This window comes from Chrysochloris asiatica, unplaced genomic scaffold (genome assembly GCF_000296735.1).
Source record: "Chrysochloris asiatica unplaced genomic scaffold, ChrAsi1.0 scaffold00031, whole genome shotgun sequence".
Classification (NCBI taxonomy): Eukaryota; Metazoa; Chordata; class Mammalia; order Afrosoricida; family Chrysochloridae; genus Chrysochloris; species Chrysochloris asiatica.
The window spans coordinates 8,026,439-8,041,829 of record NW_006408549.1 but is presented as its reverse complement, the minus strand read 5'-3'; the positions used below and the strand labels follow the sequence as shown (position 1 = coordinate 8,041,829).

The 15,391-nt window shown below is 40.8% G+C and overlaps 1 protein-coding gene across 1 annotated transcript in view; it reads left to right on the top strand.

Moving 5' to 3' along the window:
- The first annotated feature begins 550 nt into the window (after positions 1–550).
- Positions 551–15,391, top strand: part of DPY19L4 (dpy-19-like 4 (C. elegans)) — a 76,994-nt gene continuing 62,153 nt past the window's right edge. Inside the window, exons 1-2 of the mRNA XM_006859211.1 lie at positions 551–642; positions 8,009–8,119. Coding sequence (XP_006859273.1) covers positions 627–642; positions 8,009–8,119 — 127 coding nt within the window. The 5' untranslated portion in view covers positions 551–626. The remainder of the gene's footprint in view (positions 643–8,008; positions 8,120–15,391) is intronic.

Here is a 15,391-nt window from a genome sequence, read left to right as displayed (position 1 = left end):
GTGAAGTTCCTAGCTTAAGCTTAAGTGGCCTGCTAAACCAGACGGTTTAGCAGCGTTCTGAAACCATCCTAAGAATGCAGGCACTGACAGAAATTCAGTCCTCTGAGTACCAATTCAAGCTCAGGTGAGCTTTGAGACTTATACCTCGCTAGATCTTGCTTCCGCTTTATTAAATGGGGGCTGGATCTGAAAGGTTCAGCTGAGGATGCTCTCTGACTCCTTAATTTGAATCAATAGTCTAAGGAAGAGTGTTCAGCTCATCACCTTTTTTGAAAGGAAAAGGCAGAAGAGGTTCGGCCGCAGAGCCCACCTTGCTCACTTTCACTGGGAGGAACCGGTCCCAAGCGCCGGGCGTGGGCGGTGCCAGCGGAGTCTAGCCCTTTCCTCACCGCGCAGGCCCAGGCGCCGCAGAGAAACGCTCCGGCTCCACCCCGCTCCCAGCACTCTGGTTCCTGCGCCGCGCGGCAGGACGCGGTTGGCAGTGACACCGGAGGGGGGCGGGTCAGGAAGTGGGGGCGCGGCGGTCGGGAGCGGGTCTGGGGGCGGCCGAGGGTTCGGCGACGCGGAGGTAGTGAGACTCTGGGCCGCGCGGCAGCCGAAGGGGCGCCCCGGCCGCCGCGGAGACGATGGCGGAGGAAGAAGGTGACGGCCCTGGGGGTCCAGCGCGCTAACTGCCGTCCGTCAGTGACGGTCCCGAGAAAGAGGACCAGGGGCGCGAGGGGCCCGGAGGCCTGGGCTGGCGGAGGCCAGTGGCGGCGGCCGCGCGGGAGGCCGGAGGGGGCGGGGTGCCGGCAGGTGGATGCGTGCAGGGGGAGAGGGTTGCGGAGACTTTCAGCAGGCGCGGAGTGAACGCGGCTAGAAGTTTAGTTGGCCAAAGTGGGGAACAAAGGTGGAACTTAAAAGTTGGGATTCTGGCCGGCGGGGGAAAGCTGTGAGGGAATGGTGGTGAGGGAGACTTATGAGCAGATAATGGGAGAGGATGTAGAGTGGTTCAGAAGATGGAGATAGAGTTTTTCCAGGTATGGAGAGCTTTTTCGAATGTGACAGTTACTTAACCAAATGCCCCTCTTTCTGAGGGCCCTTTTTAACTCAAAAAAGGTTTGTGTCATGACAAACAAACACCTTGCCACAAGGTGAGAGGAAACGCTCCCGAAGGGTATAAAAAGAGGCAGGAATTTGGAGTACACATGGTAGAGTGAATTGGAAGGGAGAGACCTAGCAGAAATTGAAAACGGTCAAGTTCACTGATGAGTGAGGGGAAAATGACAAAAGGCAGGAGGATGTAAGTAGCAATTTGGTGAAATTAGGAAGCTGGGAAGGCTTTGAAGGTGCAGGTAGCTAAGGTGACAGACGCTTTCCATGCCCACTCCTTAGCATTTGGCTACTAACCGCAAGGTTGGAGATTCAAACCCACCAGCCCCTCTGCGGGAGAGAGATGGGGCTTTCTGCTCCAGTAAAGATTTACAGCCTCCGAAGTCCTAAGGAGCAATTTTAGCCTCTGTCTTAGGAGTTTGGATGGCATTGTTTTTACCCGTGCCCCTCTTGGCTGATGCCGGGAAGTTCATTTATTCAGCAGTATTTATCCATAGAAAATGACAGGTATGAGAGAAAAATGAGTTTAGAGGGGACTCCTGGTGTGGCGCTGTAGGATCAGCACTGGACTAAGGTCGGCAGTTCAAACCCACCAGCTGCTCCTGGGAAACCCTGTAAGTCGAAACTGACTAGACGGCACTTAACAATAACAGTGGTATAGCTAAGACTCCTGGTGTGGCGCTGTAGGATAAGCACCGGTTCGAACCCACCAGCCATACCTAGGAAACGTTCTACAGGCTCACTGAGTCAGAACCAAGTGGACGCTACAATAAAGTGGTATAGTTAGTGATGGTGTAGGAGAGACATGCGATATAATAGCTGCAAGATACCCTATTCGTTTCAGGTAGGTATGGTGACTTGACTGAGCAGTTAGATTGCATTCAGATGGAAAATGTGACTGTTTTCCCTGGTGAGTGGAGTTGTGGATGTGATAGTAGTTATATGTACTAGTACGTGCAGTCAGTTCCGACTCATAGCGATCCGAGGCTGCAAATCTTTACGGGAGCAGAAAGCCTCATCTTTCACCTGCGGAGCAGCTGGTAGTTTCGAACTGCTGACCTTGCGGTTCGCAGCCCGATTCGTAACCACTACGCTACCAGAGCGCCTTAGATTTTGTTTTTTCATTTTATGGCGTACTGGAAATTTTTGTCTATATGTTGATAAGTTAGTTGTGTGTTATACATGAGCACTTTCATGCTTCAAATATGAAAAAAATTAACAGTACTAAAAGACTTTAATATAATTTGTCATGCAAAATGAAAATGTATTTTAAGAAATTATAGCTCCTCCTAATTAGATAGCTAAGGAGCTCTGGTAGCATAGTGGTTACTAATCAGGCTGTTAATCTCATGGTCAGCAGTTTGAAACTGCTAGCTGTTCTGCGGGAGAAAGATGAGGCTTTCTGCTCCCATAAAGATTTACAGCCTCGGAAACCCTATACAGTGTCGCTTTGAGTTGGAACCAACTCCACGGCACATAACAACAACAACAATTAAATAGATATGATGTGGAACCACTTAAAAAGACCGTGATATTTAATAAGATTTACTTATGTGTTAAAGTTAAAAATGACATTTGATTGTTGAGTTACAGATAATTAAGAAATAACAATATCGTCACAAGATCAGCTGTTCAAACCCACCAGCTGCTTTTTGGAAACACTATAAAGGGTCACTGTGACTAGAAACCAACTCAATGGCTTGTAACAGCCAACAGAAATATAACTTATATGAAAGTTAGTGGATTGAAGTTTTATTAAAATGTACTTTCATTCAGCAACTCCTCATTCCATAGATATTTGTGTGCTTACTGTGTTTTTGTTGTTGTTAAGTCCTATCGACTCAGTTCTGACTCAGCGACCCTGTATAGGGTTTCTGAGGAGAGGTTGGTACTTATCCTATAGTAAGCCCCACAATTGTCAGCAATTTACTATAATAATGCTAGTGATTATAATATTTATAGCAAATATGTCTACGTGCCAGGCATTATTCCAAGTGGCTTACATTTATTTGGCACTCTATACGTTTTGTGTTCTAGTATGGTACTGTAAGATAAGTACTGGATGGCAAGGTAGGTTTTAACTGCAAGGTCGGTGGTTCAAACTCATCAGCTGCTCCTTAGAAACTCTATACAGGGTCACTATAAGTCAGAACCTACTTGATGGTATTTAACAACAACATACTTTTAAAAACACATATTACCTTGTATTTACTGTATTAAAATTAGACTAGTCTATACAGTAACTCTATGGAGCCCTGGTAGTGGAGTAGATTATAAGCTATACTGCTAACCACAGGGTCATCAGTTCAAATCTGCCAGTTGCTTTCTGGGAGAAAGATGAGGTTTTGTGCGCCTGTAAAGATTTACAGCACCCTATACAGGATCGCTGTGAGTTAGAACTGACTTGGTGGCAAACAAACACCAGCACCATACAGTATGTCTGGGAGCCCACTGGCTCTGTACAATAATGACTGGATTGTGAATCACAAGGTTGGTGGTTTGAGCCCACTATCCACTCTGTGGTAGAAAGATGAGGCTTTCAACTCTTGGAAAAGAAGCTTCAGAAATGCTTTACAGGGTTGCTATGAGTTGCAGTAAACTCAATAGCATTTAACAACAGTAACAACAACAATACTTGTATCCAGGTGTTGCTTTTCATTTACTTGAGTCCTCTTGTTTGTTCCAGTGTTTCTCTAAGTAAACACTTTTGAGTACACTGTACTTAAGGAGCTCTGGTAGCATAGTGGTTATCAGTAGGGCTGCCAACCTCAGGGTCAGCAGTTCAAAACTACGAGGGGTTCTGCGGGAAAAAGATGAGCTATTCTGCTCCCGTAAAGATTTACAGCCTCGTAAACCCTCTGCAGGGTCACTATGAGTGGGAACCGACTCCACAGTACTTAACAACAACAACAACAACAACTTTACTTGTATCCCGGTGTTGCTTTTCATTTACTTGAGTCCTCTTGTTTGTTCCTGCGTTTCTCTAAGTAAATACTTTGGGAATTTGATCTTCAAAAAAAATGTCTAACTTGATGTAACAGTGAATCAGAATGTTCACAATTATGTTGTTAAGCATCAAATCGGTTCTAACCCAGTGACCCTGTCTAGTGATTCCAAGGTTGTATATGTTTGCAGAAGCTTAAAGCTAGTAGGTTTGAACCACTGACCTGGTGATTTTCAGTCCAGTACTTATTTTACAATACCACACCAGGACTCCTTCATATTTATGCTTCCTGAAACAAATGTTAGTGAAAGGAGGGAAGTGACAGTTTTTAGTAGAACAGTAGTAACAGTTCACTTGAAAATTGTTATATAGTGTGGACATTTGGAAGCCTCTTTGTAGTCCTACTACTGTCATGCATTCATGATTTGTTGTTGTTGTTAAGTGCTGTCAAGTCAACTCCGACCCATAGCAACCCTCTATAGGGTTTCCGAGGACCTTGAACCAGCTTCAAGCTGGCGCATTAACCCACAGCCCCACACTGGGACACAGTTTGTGAAATAGGATGTTTATGTGAACATCGTATTATACACAGGCAGTCCCTGGATGATGAATGAGTTCCGCTCCTGAGTCTGTTTTAAAGTCAGATTTGTATGTAAGTTAGGTAAAAGTTTATCTCTAATGTCAGGTAGTTAACTGTTTATCTTAGTATATGGTATATAGGGTACTTTTCTATGAATGGAAACATTAAAGAAACACTTCCAAATACACAAAAACATCTTTACCATAAAAATAATAATACAGTAATAAAATAGTGTTTTGATGCACATAGCAAAGTCGCACCCATTTGTTATTATGAACCTCAAATTTTTAATCTGATAGGCTTTATGGAGGTTAGGACCACACGATGTATATGCAGTTGAATGCTGCTCAAATGGACATGTAATGTATAACTGCATTTCATATGAAGATCACTAGACAAGAGACTGAGACTTACCAGGTTATTTGTACAGGATGCATTATAATTTTTTTATATAAAGGAGTCTTTGGGTAGTGTTAATGGTTAAGTGCTTAGCTGCTGATTCTAAAGTTGGTGGTTTAAGTTCATCCAGAGGTACCTCAGAATAAAGACCTGGCAATCTACTTCTGAAAAATCAACTACCCAAACCCAATGGAACACAGTCTAATCTGACATATATGGGGCCCCATGAGTTGGAATCAACTAGATAGTTGTTGGCTTTTGTCTTTTTTTTTTTTTTTTTTGCCTCCTTTGCAATGCTTAAATCAGAGAGTAAAAAGGAAACTTGAATTCTATACCAGTGCTTTCTTCAAAGAACTAACAATCTAGTTTATCTGGCTGCTTTGGCCTTTGCTTCTTTTCTGCCTAGAGATGCTTGGCTTTGTCTTTAAATTTTGCAGTTGTTACATCAGTATAAGGGAAATGAGGTGAAATCTACATCCAGTTAGTTTTGTTTCTTGGTAACTGGCACAAAATTAGTTTTAAGGGCAAGACTGAAGAAATTGGCTAAAACAAATTCTGTATCTCCTCTGTTGTACTTTTTGCTCTCAGCCATTTAATACCACTGAAATTGACAAGTTTTTAAATCAATGCAAGCATTTCAAATGATAGTGTGTTTTTTCTTTTAATGTTAGCATTTCCCCTTGAAATACTGCTATTAGAGGGAACATAACAGTATAGATCTTTTATGAGTTATTTATTTGAATGGCCTTGGATCATACAGATTCATGAGAGATGACCATTATGATTTATATATTTCAAATATTTGGCAATCTATGTAAAAGTTTTAGTGTAATTGTACTTTAATAAATAAGACCCATTTATTTTCACAAAGAGAACATTTTAAAGTCCTTGTAATCATTTTGTAAAGAAATATTTTTAAAAAGATAATTGATTTTTTTTTTTATGATTTAGAGGGTTTTTTTTTCATGTTTTATTGTGAATTATATGATATTTTACATGAGAGAACTTTAGTTTTACATTCATTCCACCGTATATCGTTTCATTGCCATGGTTCCAATCCCCTCCATGCATCATCAACTGACCAAAGAGTATACCCTATAAACCCCCATCCTACTCGCGTCCCACCCACCCCCCACCCCCAAATTCTTCAGCACACAGTCCCTCTCCCTCTCTGGATCCAAAGTCCCCAGCCGCTTCATCACTCCACGTCAAAAAAATATATTGATACTTTTTAAAGAACACTTTATATCTGATTATGGCACTGTGGATTAATGCGTAGGACTGCAAGGTCAGTTTGAACTGCAAGGTTGGCGGTTCAAACCTACCAGCTACTCCTCAGGTCACTATGGGTCAGAATCAACTCTGTGGTACTTAACAACAACAGATCCCTTTCCAATAGAAAGGACATAGCCTGTTGGTCACATACATTTGTCAACTACTTTAGTTCATTTGATTTCTGAAATTATTCATAAATTTAAAGAAACCTGATACTGTTAGTGTGTTTCACCATATAAGTGTAAGTACTACAGACACTTTTTAACAGTTTACGTTTTCCTTTGTAAGTTTTTTAAATAAAATTCAAAATAATAACTTTCATTTGCAGTCTTCATTAAATATTCATGTTTTTGTTGACTCCTAACTATTATTTTAATCCAGTATAGGAGAAAACTTAAAGGATATCCTGAAGAAGGAGTATAGTTGTTGTTAAGTGCCGTCGAGTCGATTCTGACCCATAGTGACCCTGTATAGGGTTTCCAAGGAGCAGCTGTATTTATTAATTGACCCAGATATATATACAAAAATACTCAAAATTTGAGGTCTGATTTTTCTAATAGCAGTGTTATTTTCTAATGTATCCATCCACTGGCCTTCACATTGATGTTGTTAAAGCTCTGTCAAGTCGGTTCTGACTCCTAGTGACACTGTCTAGGGGTTCCGAGGCTGTAGACATTTGCATGACTGCAGAATAAGTGGGAGTACAGAAATGGGTAAAATAAAATTAGTCAGAATGAATCTTCTAAACATACATATTTTTTTCATACTATGCCAGTCTTTACAAAGATATTTTAGCAAACATGAATTTTCTGTGAAGCCACTTTACAATACATTTATTTCATTTGTTTTCCACAGCAAAGCTAGAGAAACATCTCAGTAGTTGTAGCTAGCAATAGCAGCTGTTATTCATTTGCCTTTTTTAACTCCTCTTTTTATGCTCATATTTCAGAGCCTAAAAAGTCAGTTGTGAAAGAGAGCATTCCTTCCTATAAAATGGAGGTATATTTTTGTGCCATGTTACAAATTTGTCAGGGACACCCTGTACCTATGCTATAATCATAGTATACCCTACAAAGATAACTAAATCAAGGAGCGAAAACTGTTGTATATAGTGAATTCATGTTTAATTTGGAGTATAGCCTACTGGTTTGGAAGTACCTTCTGCGTTACATTTTTTAATTGGAGTTAGAAGGAGCAAATAGTCAATTATTGGGAAATTTTTCTTAGTGCTTCTTACATATAGGGATCTTTATAGAGCCAGCTTATTTTCTAGTTGCTATATGTGTAAGATTGTACCATGATACCACTGTACTGTGAAATCCTGTAGAACTTTTAGGATTATAAAAAATAATTTTATGGTCAATGGATCTTGTTATATTTTAAGTTGAAAAGAAATTGATAATCCATGAATGATGCATATGATACTGTCAGCTTGTCTAGAATAATAAGGTATCTAAATTAATAACATTTTTCATCTAGTTATTATGGAAAAACATTCACTCATATTTTGAAAATAATAAGAGATCCCTGGCTTATCAATTAGGACTTCCAAGATGGGGAGTGTATATGTGTGTTAAAGTAATTATAGAAAAAAGTTATTTTGGGTACTAAGAATTCACAGTGTGACTTTTGCTTTAATATTAGTAAGTTAACAGTACAGGCTTTAGATTAGGATACTTTGATGCACGTGTTGCAATAACTGTTTCAAATATTTTCAGGACCAACTGTAGAACTGCGCCAAAGAAAAAAACCAAAGTCTTCAGAAAATACGGAATCTGCCAAAGAAGAGAAAATCAAAGACACTCCAGTTCCTGAAAGAGCTCCAAAATGTAAGTTAGGTAGAGTTGGTATTTTTATGCTACAACAAGGATAGCTATGCTAGGTAGGATGTTTTATAGTAATATTTTAGATTCATAAGCATATTTTGGAATCAAGAGTGAATAAGTATGTGTTGGTATCAAGCACCTTCCATATTGCTATATAATCCCCAAATTTCACTAGTTTACAATATGTACATCTGATTAATAAAAGAGTCCTGGTGTGGCATTGTAGGATCAGCAGAACTGCTAACCACAAAGTTGGTGGTACAAACCTACTAGCTGCTCCTTGGAAACGCTGTGAGTCAGAACTAACTTGATGGCACTTAAAACAACAGTTACGGAGCATGGTGGCTCTATATGATAAGCACTGAACTGCAAATCACAAGGTCTGTGGTTCAAGCCCGCCAGCTGCTCCTTGGGAACCGATAAGACTTTCTCCCCCCTCGCAGATTTTGTTGTTGTTGTCAGGTGCCATCAAGTCGGAACCGACTCATAGCGTTCCCATGCATAGCAGAACGAAACAATGTCCGATCCTGGGCCAACCTCACTGCTGCCGCCACACTTGGCGCCATCAATGATGCCACCTGGCCAATCCATCTCGTTGGGGGTCTTACTCTTTTTCTGTGACGCTCCACCTTACACAGCATGACATCCTTCTCTAGTGACTGTTCTCTCCAGACAATGTGTCCAAAGTATGAGAGACAAAGCTTAGCCATCTTGGCCTCCAAGGAGCACTCTGGTTGCACTTCTTCCAAAACAGATCTGTTGGTTCTTTTGGCAGTCCATGGCACTTTCAGTATTCTCCTCCAACACCACAACTCAAAGGCATCAATTCTTCTACGATCTTCCTTATTCACTGTCCAGCTCTCGCATCCGTATGATGTAAAACCTTGAAAATCCTATACAGGGTTGCTATGAGTTGGAACCGACTTGACACTTAACAATATTACGTATGTGGCTACAAGTCTGCTGCTGTGGCTTCATGTGTCTTGTCATTCTAGAATCCAGGTTGAAGGAACAGCTTCTTTGGGACATGTTTTCCTTGAGGCAGAGGAGATGAGCAGGAAGGCAGACAGAATCATACAGTGTCTCTTGAAGTACCCGCTATATCTGCACACTGTCACTTGTGCTTACACATTCTATTGGTCCAGGCAAGGTATATAATTAAAAATAACATTGGAATGGACAAGCATACCCTGCCTACAGAGTAGTATTTCAAGTCACATGACAGGAGGAAGTAGTTGGGAACGATAATGCAGTCTACCACACCCTGTGCTTTTGGTCCTAAATGTTGACTTCCCTGCCTTAGACAAAGTATACTCACACCCTCCCCCACCCCAAGGAAGCCAGTCTTATCCAGTCATGGCATCAGACTTGAAGCCCAAGGCCTTCTAATCTACATCAGGTTTTGGTATGATTCCTTGTTATCCAGAGATCTACAAACTAAAAACAGCTTTGTGTCAGGACTCCCCAAGACATAAGGTTCAGTGATTCACCAGGAGCACTCACAGGATTTAGTCATTCTTAAAGCAATGATTTATTATAAAGAAAGAATACAAAACAAAATCAGCAAAGAAAAAAGACTCATGGGGTAAAGACTAGAAGAAACCACATACAGTATTCCAAGAGTTCTCTCCAGTGGAGTCATCATATAGAATATTCATAATTCTTTCAACATCAAAATTTGACATGTTTAAAATTTTGTTTATATCAGTAAACTTGTAGCGTCTTTGCCCAGGGTTTTTATTGGGAGATGGTCATGTATGTTGTTGTTGTTGTGAAGTGCTGTCGAGTTGGTTCTGATCCATAGCAACCCTATATAGAGTTTTTGAGGAGCACCTGGTGAGCTTGAATCACCGACCTTGCAGCTCAAATGGCTTTGCAGTCTGGCGCATTAACTCACAGCGCCACACCAGGACTCCTGGTCATGTAGGTACTAACGGCCAATTACATAGACTCCCAGAAGAAAGCAAGTGTTCCACATAAATCACAGTCAAATTCGATGGGACGGTAATGGATTTTCACAGGTTCGGCAAAGGAAACCACCCTTACCAGAGAATGGTAGCAATCTCTTGAAATCCACTCCCAAACACCAGTCAAAAGGCAGCTTTGCAATTGGAGCTTTCTAAAGATAGCAGTTTCAGGCATCCATTCAGAAAGATGAAGAGTGTAAGACACATATCAACCAGTGGTCCATAGCAATTCTGAAATCCTGTCAGTTAAATATAAGATCTCCTGGTTTGGCGCTGTGCGCTAATGCGTCAGACTGCAAACTCGTTTGAACTGTAAGGTAGGAGGTTCAAGCTCACCAGCTGCTCCTTGGAACCTCTAGACAGGATCACTATGGGTTGGAATCGAACCCTGAAGTAGGGGATGTTTCTTGATTAGGTCCCAGTTGTGCTCATTAGATATCACTCTCTAGTTTATTGTTCTCCGTGGTCCTCAGCTCTACTCTTGGGAAATCTATTCTTTTCCATTATCCTCCTGACTCACATTTGAAGAATATTTTGCAGATTATACCCTCCTAAGGGGCTGAATGAGTTTCTTAGATTGTATCTTGTAAAGTTGAAGGAAAGTTGAGGGCCCAAAAGCTGTTTTCTGGCTCAAATAACCATGATTCCTTTTGATCCAGACTGAGACTACTCTTTTAGCAATACAGTGTTCTCAAAAACATTGTCACCTTTTTATTGACATGATTCTAATAAGCATCCTTTGCCAGTAGACATGCCTATAATTCTTTTACATATACTCCAAAAACTTAATTAAGACCTGGATTGGCCTTCAAACCACAAGGTCAGCATTTTGAATTCACCAGACACTCAGGGGAAAGATGTAGCTTTCTGCTCCCGCAAAGATTTATAGCCTTAGGAAATCCTATATAGGGTAGTTTTAAGTTAGAACACACTCAACGGCACTTAACAATAAAACAAGCTTATCATAAGGAGCCCTGGTGGTCCAGTGGTTAAACACTCAGCTGCTAATCAGAAGGTCAGCTATTCGAACTCACCAGCCTCTCTGTGGGAAAAAGATGGGGCAGTCAACTTCTATGAAGATTGCAGCATTGGAAACCTTTTATGGAATATCCTGGTAGCATAGTGAATTACGAGCTGGACTGCTAAAACCACAAGGTCTGTAGTTCAAATCTACCAGTCACTCTGTAGAGAAAGAGGAGGCGTTTTGTTCTTGTAAAGATTTCAGCCTCAGAAACCCTGCATAGGGTCACTGTGCGAATATACTTAGTGGCACATAACACCACAATCTTACACTGTCTTGTAGGGGTAATGGTGAGTTGAATTAACTTGACAGTAATAGGTTTGGATTTTTTTTGTTAGATTTGTGTGGGACTGCACTCTTACTCTCCTTTTGCTAAGCCATTGTATTTAATTGAAGGAATTTCTGGGATTTAGGTGCTGTAGAGTTGGCTCCTACTCGTAGCAACTCTACAGAACAGATCAAAATACTGCGTGGTCCTTGAGCTCACTACTGCTGCTACTGTGCCAACACATCTCACTGGGGGTCTTCCTCTTTTTCACTGACCCTCTACTTTACTAAGCATTATGTCCTTCTCCAGGGACTGATATCTCCGGACAATGTTTCCGAAGGATGAGAGATGAAGTCTTGCCGTCCTGGATTTTAAGGAGCATTCTGACTGTACTTCATCCAACACAGAATTGTTTGTTCTTCTGTCTGTGCTAGTTTTAGTATTCTTTTCCAATACCATAACTCAAATACATCAGATATCCTACAGTCTTCCTTAGTTATTGTCCAACTTTCACATGCGTATGAGGCTATTAAAAATACCATGACTTGGGGCAGGTGAACCTTAGTCCTCAAACTGACATCTTTGCTCTTGAACACTCTAAAGAAGTCTTGTGCAGCAGATTTGCTTGATGCAATGCGTGTTTGCTTTCTTGCTCCTGCTTTCACAAGTGTTGATTGTAGACCCAAGCCAACTGAAGTGTTTGACAACTTCAATCTTTTCTCCACTTACCATGATGTTATTTATTGGTTCAGTTGTGAAGATTTTTGTTTTCTTTACATTGAGATGTAATCCATACTGAAGGCTATGGTCTTTTATCACTAAGTATTTTAAGTTCTTTTCACTTGCAGCAAGCAAGGTTATAACCACATATCACAGTTTGTTCATGAGTCCAATCCTAATGCCATGCTTATCTTCATATAATCCAGCTTCTTGGATTATTTACGCAGCGTACATATTCAATAAATATGCCCTGGCGTGCATACCTTTACTGATTTTAACCCATTCAGTATCCCCTTGTTTTGTTTGAACAACTGCCTCTTGGTTTATGTACAGGTTCCTCATGAGCACAATCAAGTGTTCTGGTATTCCTATGATTTGTAATATTATCCACAGTTTGTCATGATCCACACAGTCAGAAGCTTTTGCACAGTCAACAAAGCACAGGTAAATGATCTTTCTGGTATTCTCTGCATTCGGGCATAGTCCATCTGACGTCAGCAAGGATATATCCCTATTTCCACATCCTTTTCTGAATCTAGCTTCAGTTTCTGGCAGTTTCTTTTTTATTTTATATATTTTTTAAGTTTTCATTGTGAATTATTTCATAGTTTACATGGGAGAACACCAGCTTTACATTCATCCTATCGTATGTTGTTTCATTGCAATGATTACAATCCCTTCCATGCATCATGAGACAACCAAAGAGTACACCTTGCAAGTCTGCCCCTTGGTTGTCAGCACACAGTCCCTTTCCCTTCCTAAATCCAGAGTCCCCAGCTGTTCCATCTCTCCACGTCATCGTCTCTGCCTCCATTTATCACGTCGCTGCTTCTCTGGGTAGGATCCCTTCTCCATGTATAATTGCCTTTAATGGTGTTTTAAAAGGTATTTGCAATTAGTAAGTCATTGTCTTGAAAAATTCTATCATGGGATTTCCAACATCATTTCTGTCACAAAGGCTGTATTTTCCAACTACTGATCCTTTATGTTTCCAACCTTGGTATTCTAGATACCAGTAATTATCAATGCATCTTGATTGCATATTTGATCAATTTCAGACTGAAGAAATTGATAACATACTTCAATTTCATTATCATTGAATTTAGTAGTTGGTGCGTAAATCTGAATAATAGTTAATGGTATTTATTGAATGGTGTTTCCTGGATGTGTATGGATATTATCCTATCACAGCGTTGTATTTCAAGTTAGATCTTGAAATGTTCTTTTTGATGATGAATGCTACATCATTCCTTTTGAATTTGTTGCTGCTGGCATAGTAAACCGTATAATTGTAAGATTCATAATTCAGCTCACAATTCAGCTCACTAATGCCTAGGAAAGGAGCTCTGGTAGCGTAGTGGTTACGAATCAGGCTGCTAACCTCAAGGTCAGCAGTTCGAAACTACCAGCTGTTCCGCGGGAGAAAGATGAGGCTTTCTGCTCCTGTAAAGATTTGCAGCCTTGGAATCTCTATGAGTCGGAACCGACTCCACGGTACTTAAACAACAACAGCAATGCCTACAATGTCAATCTTTATGTGTTCCATTTCATTTTTGACAACTTCCAATTTTCCTAGATTTATACTTCTCACATTCTATGTTTCAATTATTAGTGGATGTTTTCAGCTGTTTCTTTTCATTTTGAGTTATGCATCATCAGCAAATGAAGGTTCCAAAAGCTACTCCATTAGTGTAATCATGCTCTACTCTACTTTGAGGAGGCAGGTCTTTCCCTGTCGTATTTTGAGCATCCTTCCAACCTGAGGGGACCATCTTCCAGCACTATTCTGGTGCTATTCATAGTGTTTCATTTTTCTGGCACTATATCTGACAGTGTTCCACTGCTAGCATTAAGGTTTTCAGTAATTAGACAGTCAGAATTAATTTGTCTTTCTTCTTCCTAGTCGTTCTTGGGCTGGAAGCTCCACTCCACTGATACCTGTCCTCCGTGGGTGACCCTGCTGGTATTTAAAATACTGGTGGCATAGCTTCCAGCATCCCAGCAACATGCAAGATACTATAATGTAACAAACTTGACAGTCACAGGATTTTAGTCTTTGCTTCAGTGCCTACCACCTGTCCAAGCTACAAATGTTTGGTTTTTTGTTTTGTTTTATATGATACAACCTATAGACACTTTTTTTTTTTTTAAGGTTTTTATTGTGGATTGAGTGAAAGTTTACAGGGCACATCATCAGTTTCACGTTCAGCCGTTCATATGACTTGTTTCATTACATTGGTTATAATCCCCTCCGTACATCATCAGTTAACAGTGTTTCAGCGTTTCTCTACAAATGTTAGTTTAAAAACAGATGTCTTGTTTTATTATCATCCTGGTCCTGATAACCATTTTCATCAATAGATATAGTTGTTTTAGAAGAAGTGTTCTCATAGTCTCAGTGCTTTACTTCTTATTCAGTGCTAAAATAAGATGTAGACAGTGGGTCATTTACAGATGTATTTTAGAGGCTGGCAAGAAGAAACATATTTTTGAAAGCTGGGAAATGAAGAATCTTGTCATGCAATGATAAAAAACTAAGTAAATGCAGATGATACCCACGTGACCTGGACCGCATGACTGGATGATCGGAGCTCAACCAGGAGAGGAAAGAAGAGGGGAGAAAAAAAAAAGAGTGAGCTGATTCAGTCTGATGAACTTGACATATACCTATGGATCAGCAACTCAAAAGAGGGAACAAATCCTCACAGCAAGAAACATTCACACACACACCTCCATACACACACAGTGGACAGAGAAGGGCAGCTTGGACATTGGATACTCAAATGGGGAGGGGGGACTACAAAGGCAAGAAGTGACTGGCTTACAAGCTTTCAAGAGGGAACCTGGTGCTAGGGAGCATGGTAGAAGTCAGAATCTCCAGAAGGTACTATTCAATCTTTCTGGGCGGAGCTGATGAAAGGAGATACAGATGGGTAACTCATGATACTGTAGTGAATAATGCTTATCAGGATGGATTATGAGGGTTGAAAATGCAAAGGTAAAAGTTTTGTAACAAGGAAGGGAGTGATTGATTCTCCAGGGTAGGAGCGGAGGCCTCTGGGACCATCAACGGAGAAGAGCCGAGAGCGGGACCCTACCCAGAGAAACAGAGATGACTGAGATGGAGGCAGAGATGATGACGTGGAGTGATGGACCCTGAGAGGGAAAGGGACTGTGGGCTGAAAACTGGGGGGAGGAGGGGGAAGTGTAGGGAGCGGGTTTCTGGTATATACCCTTTGGGTGGTTGAGGATGCATGGAGGGGATTGGAACCATGGCAGTGAGATGATATACGATGGAA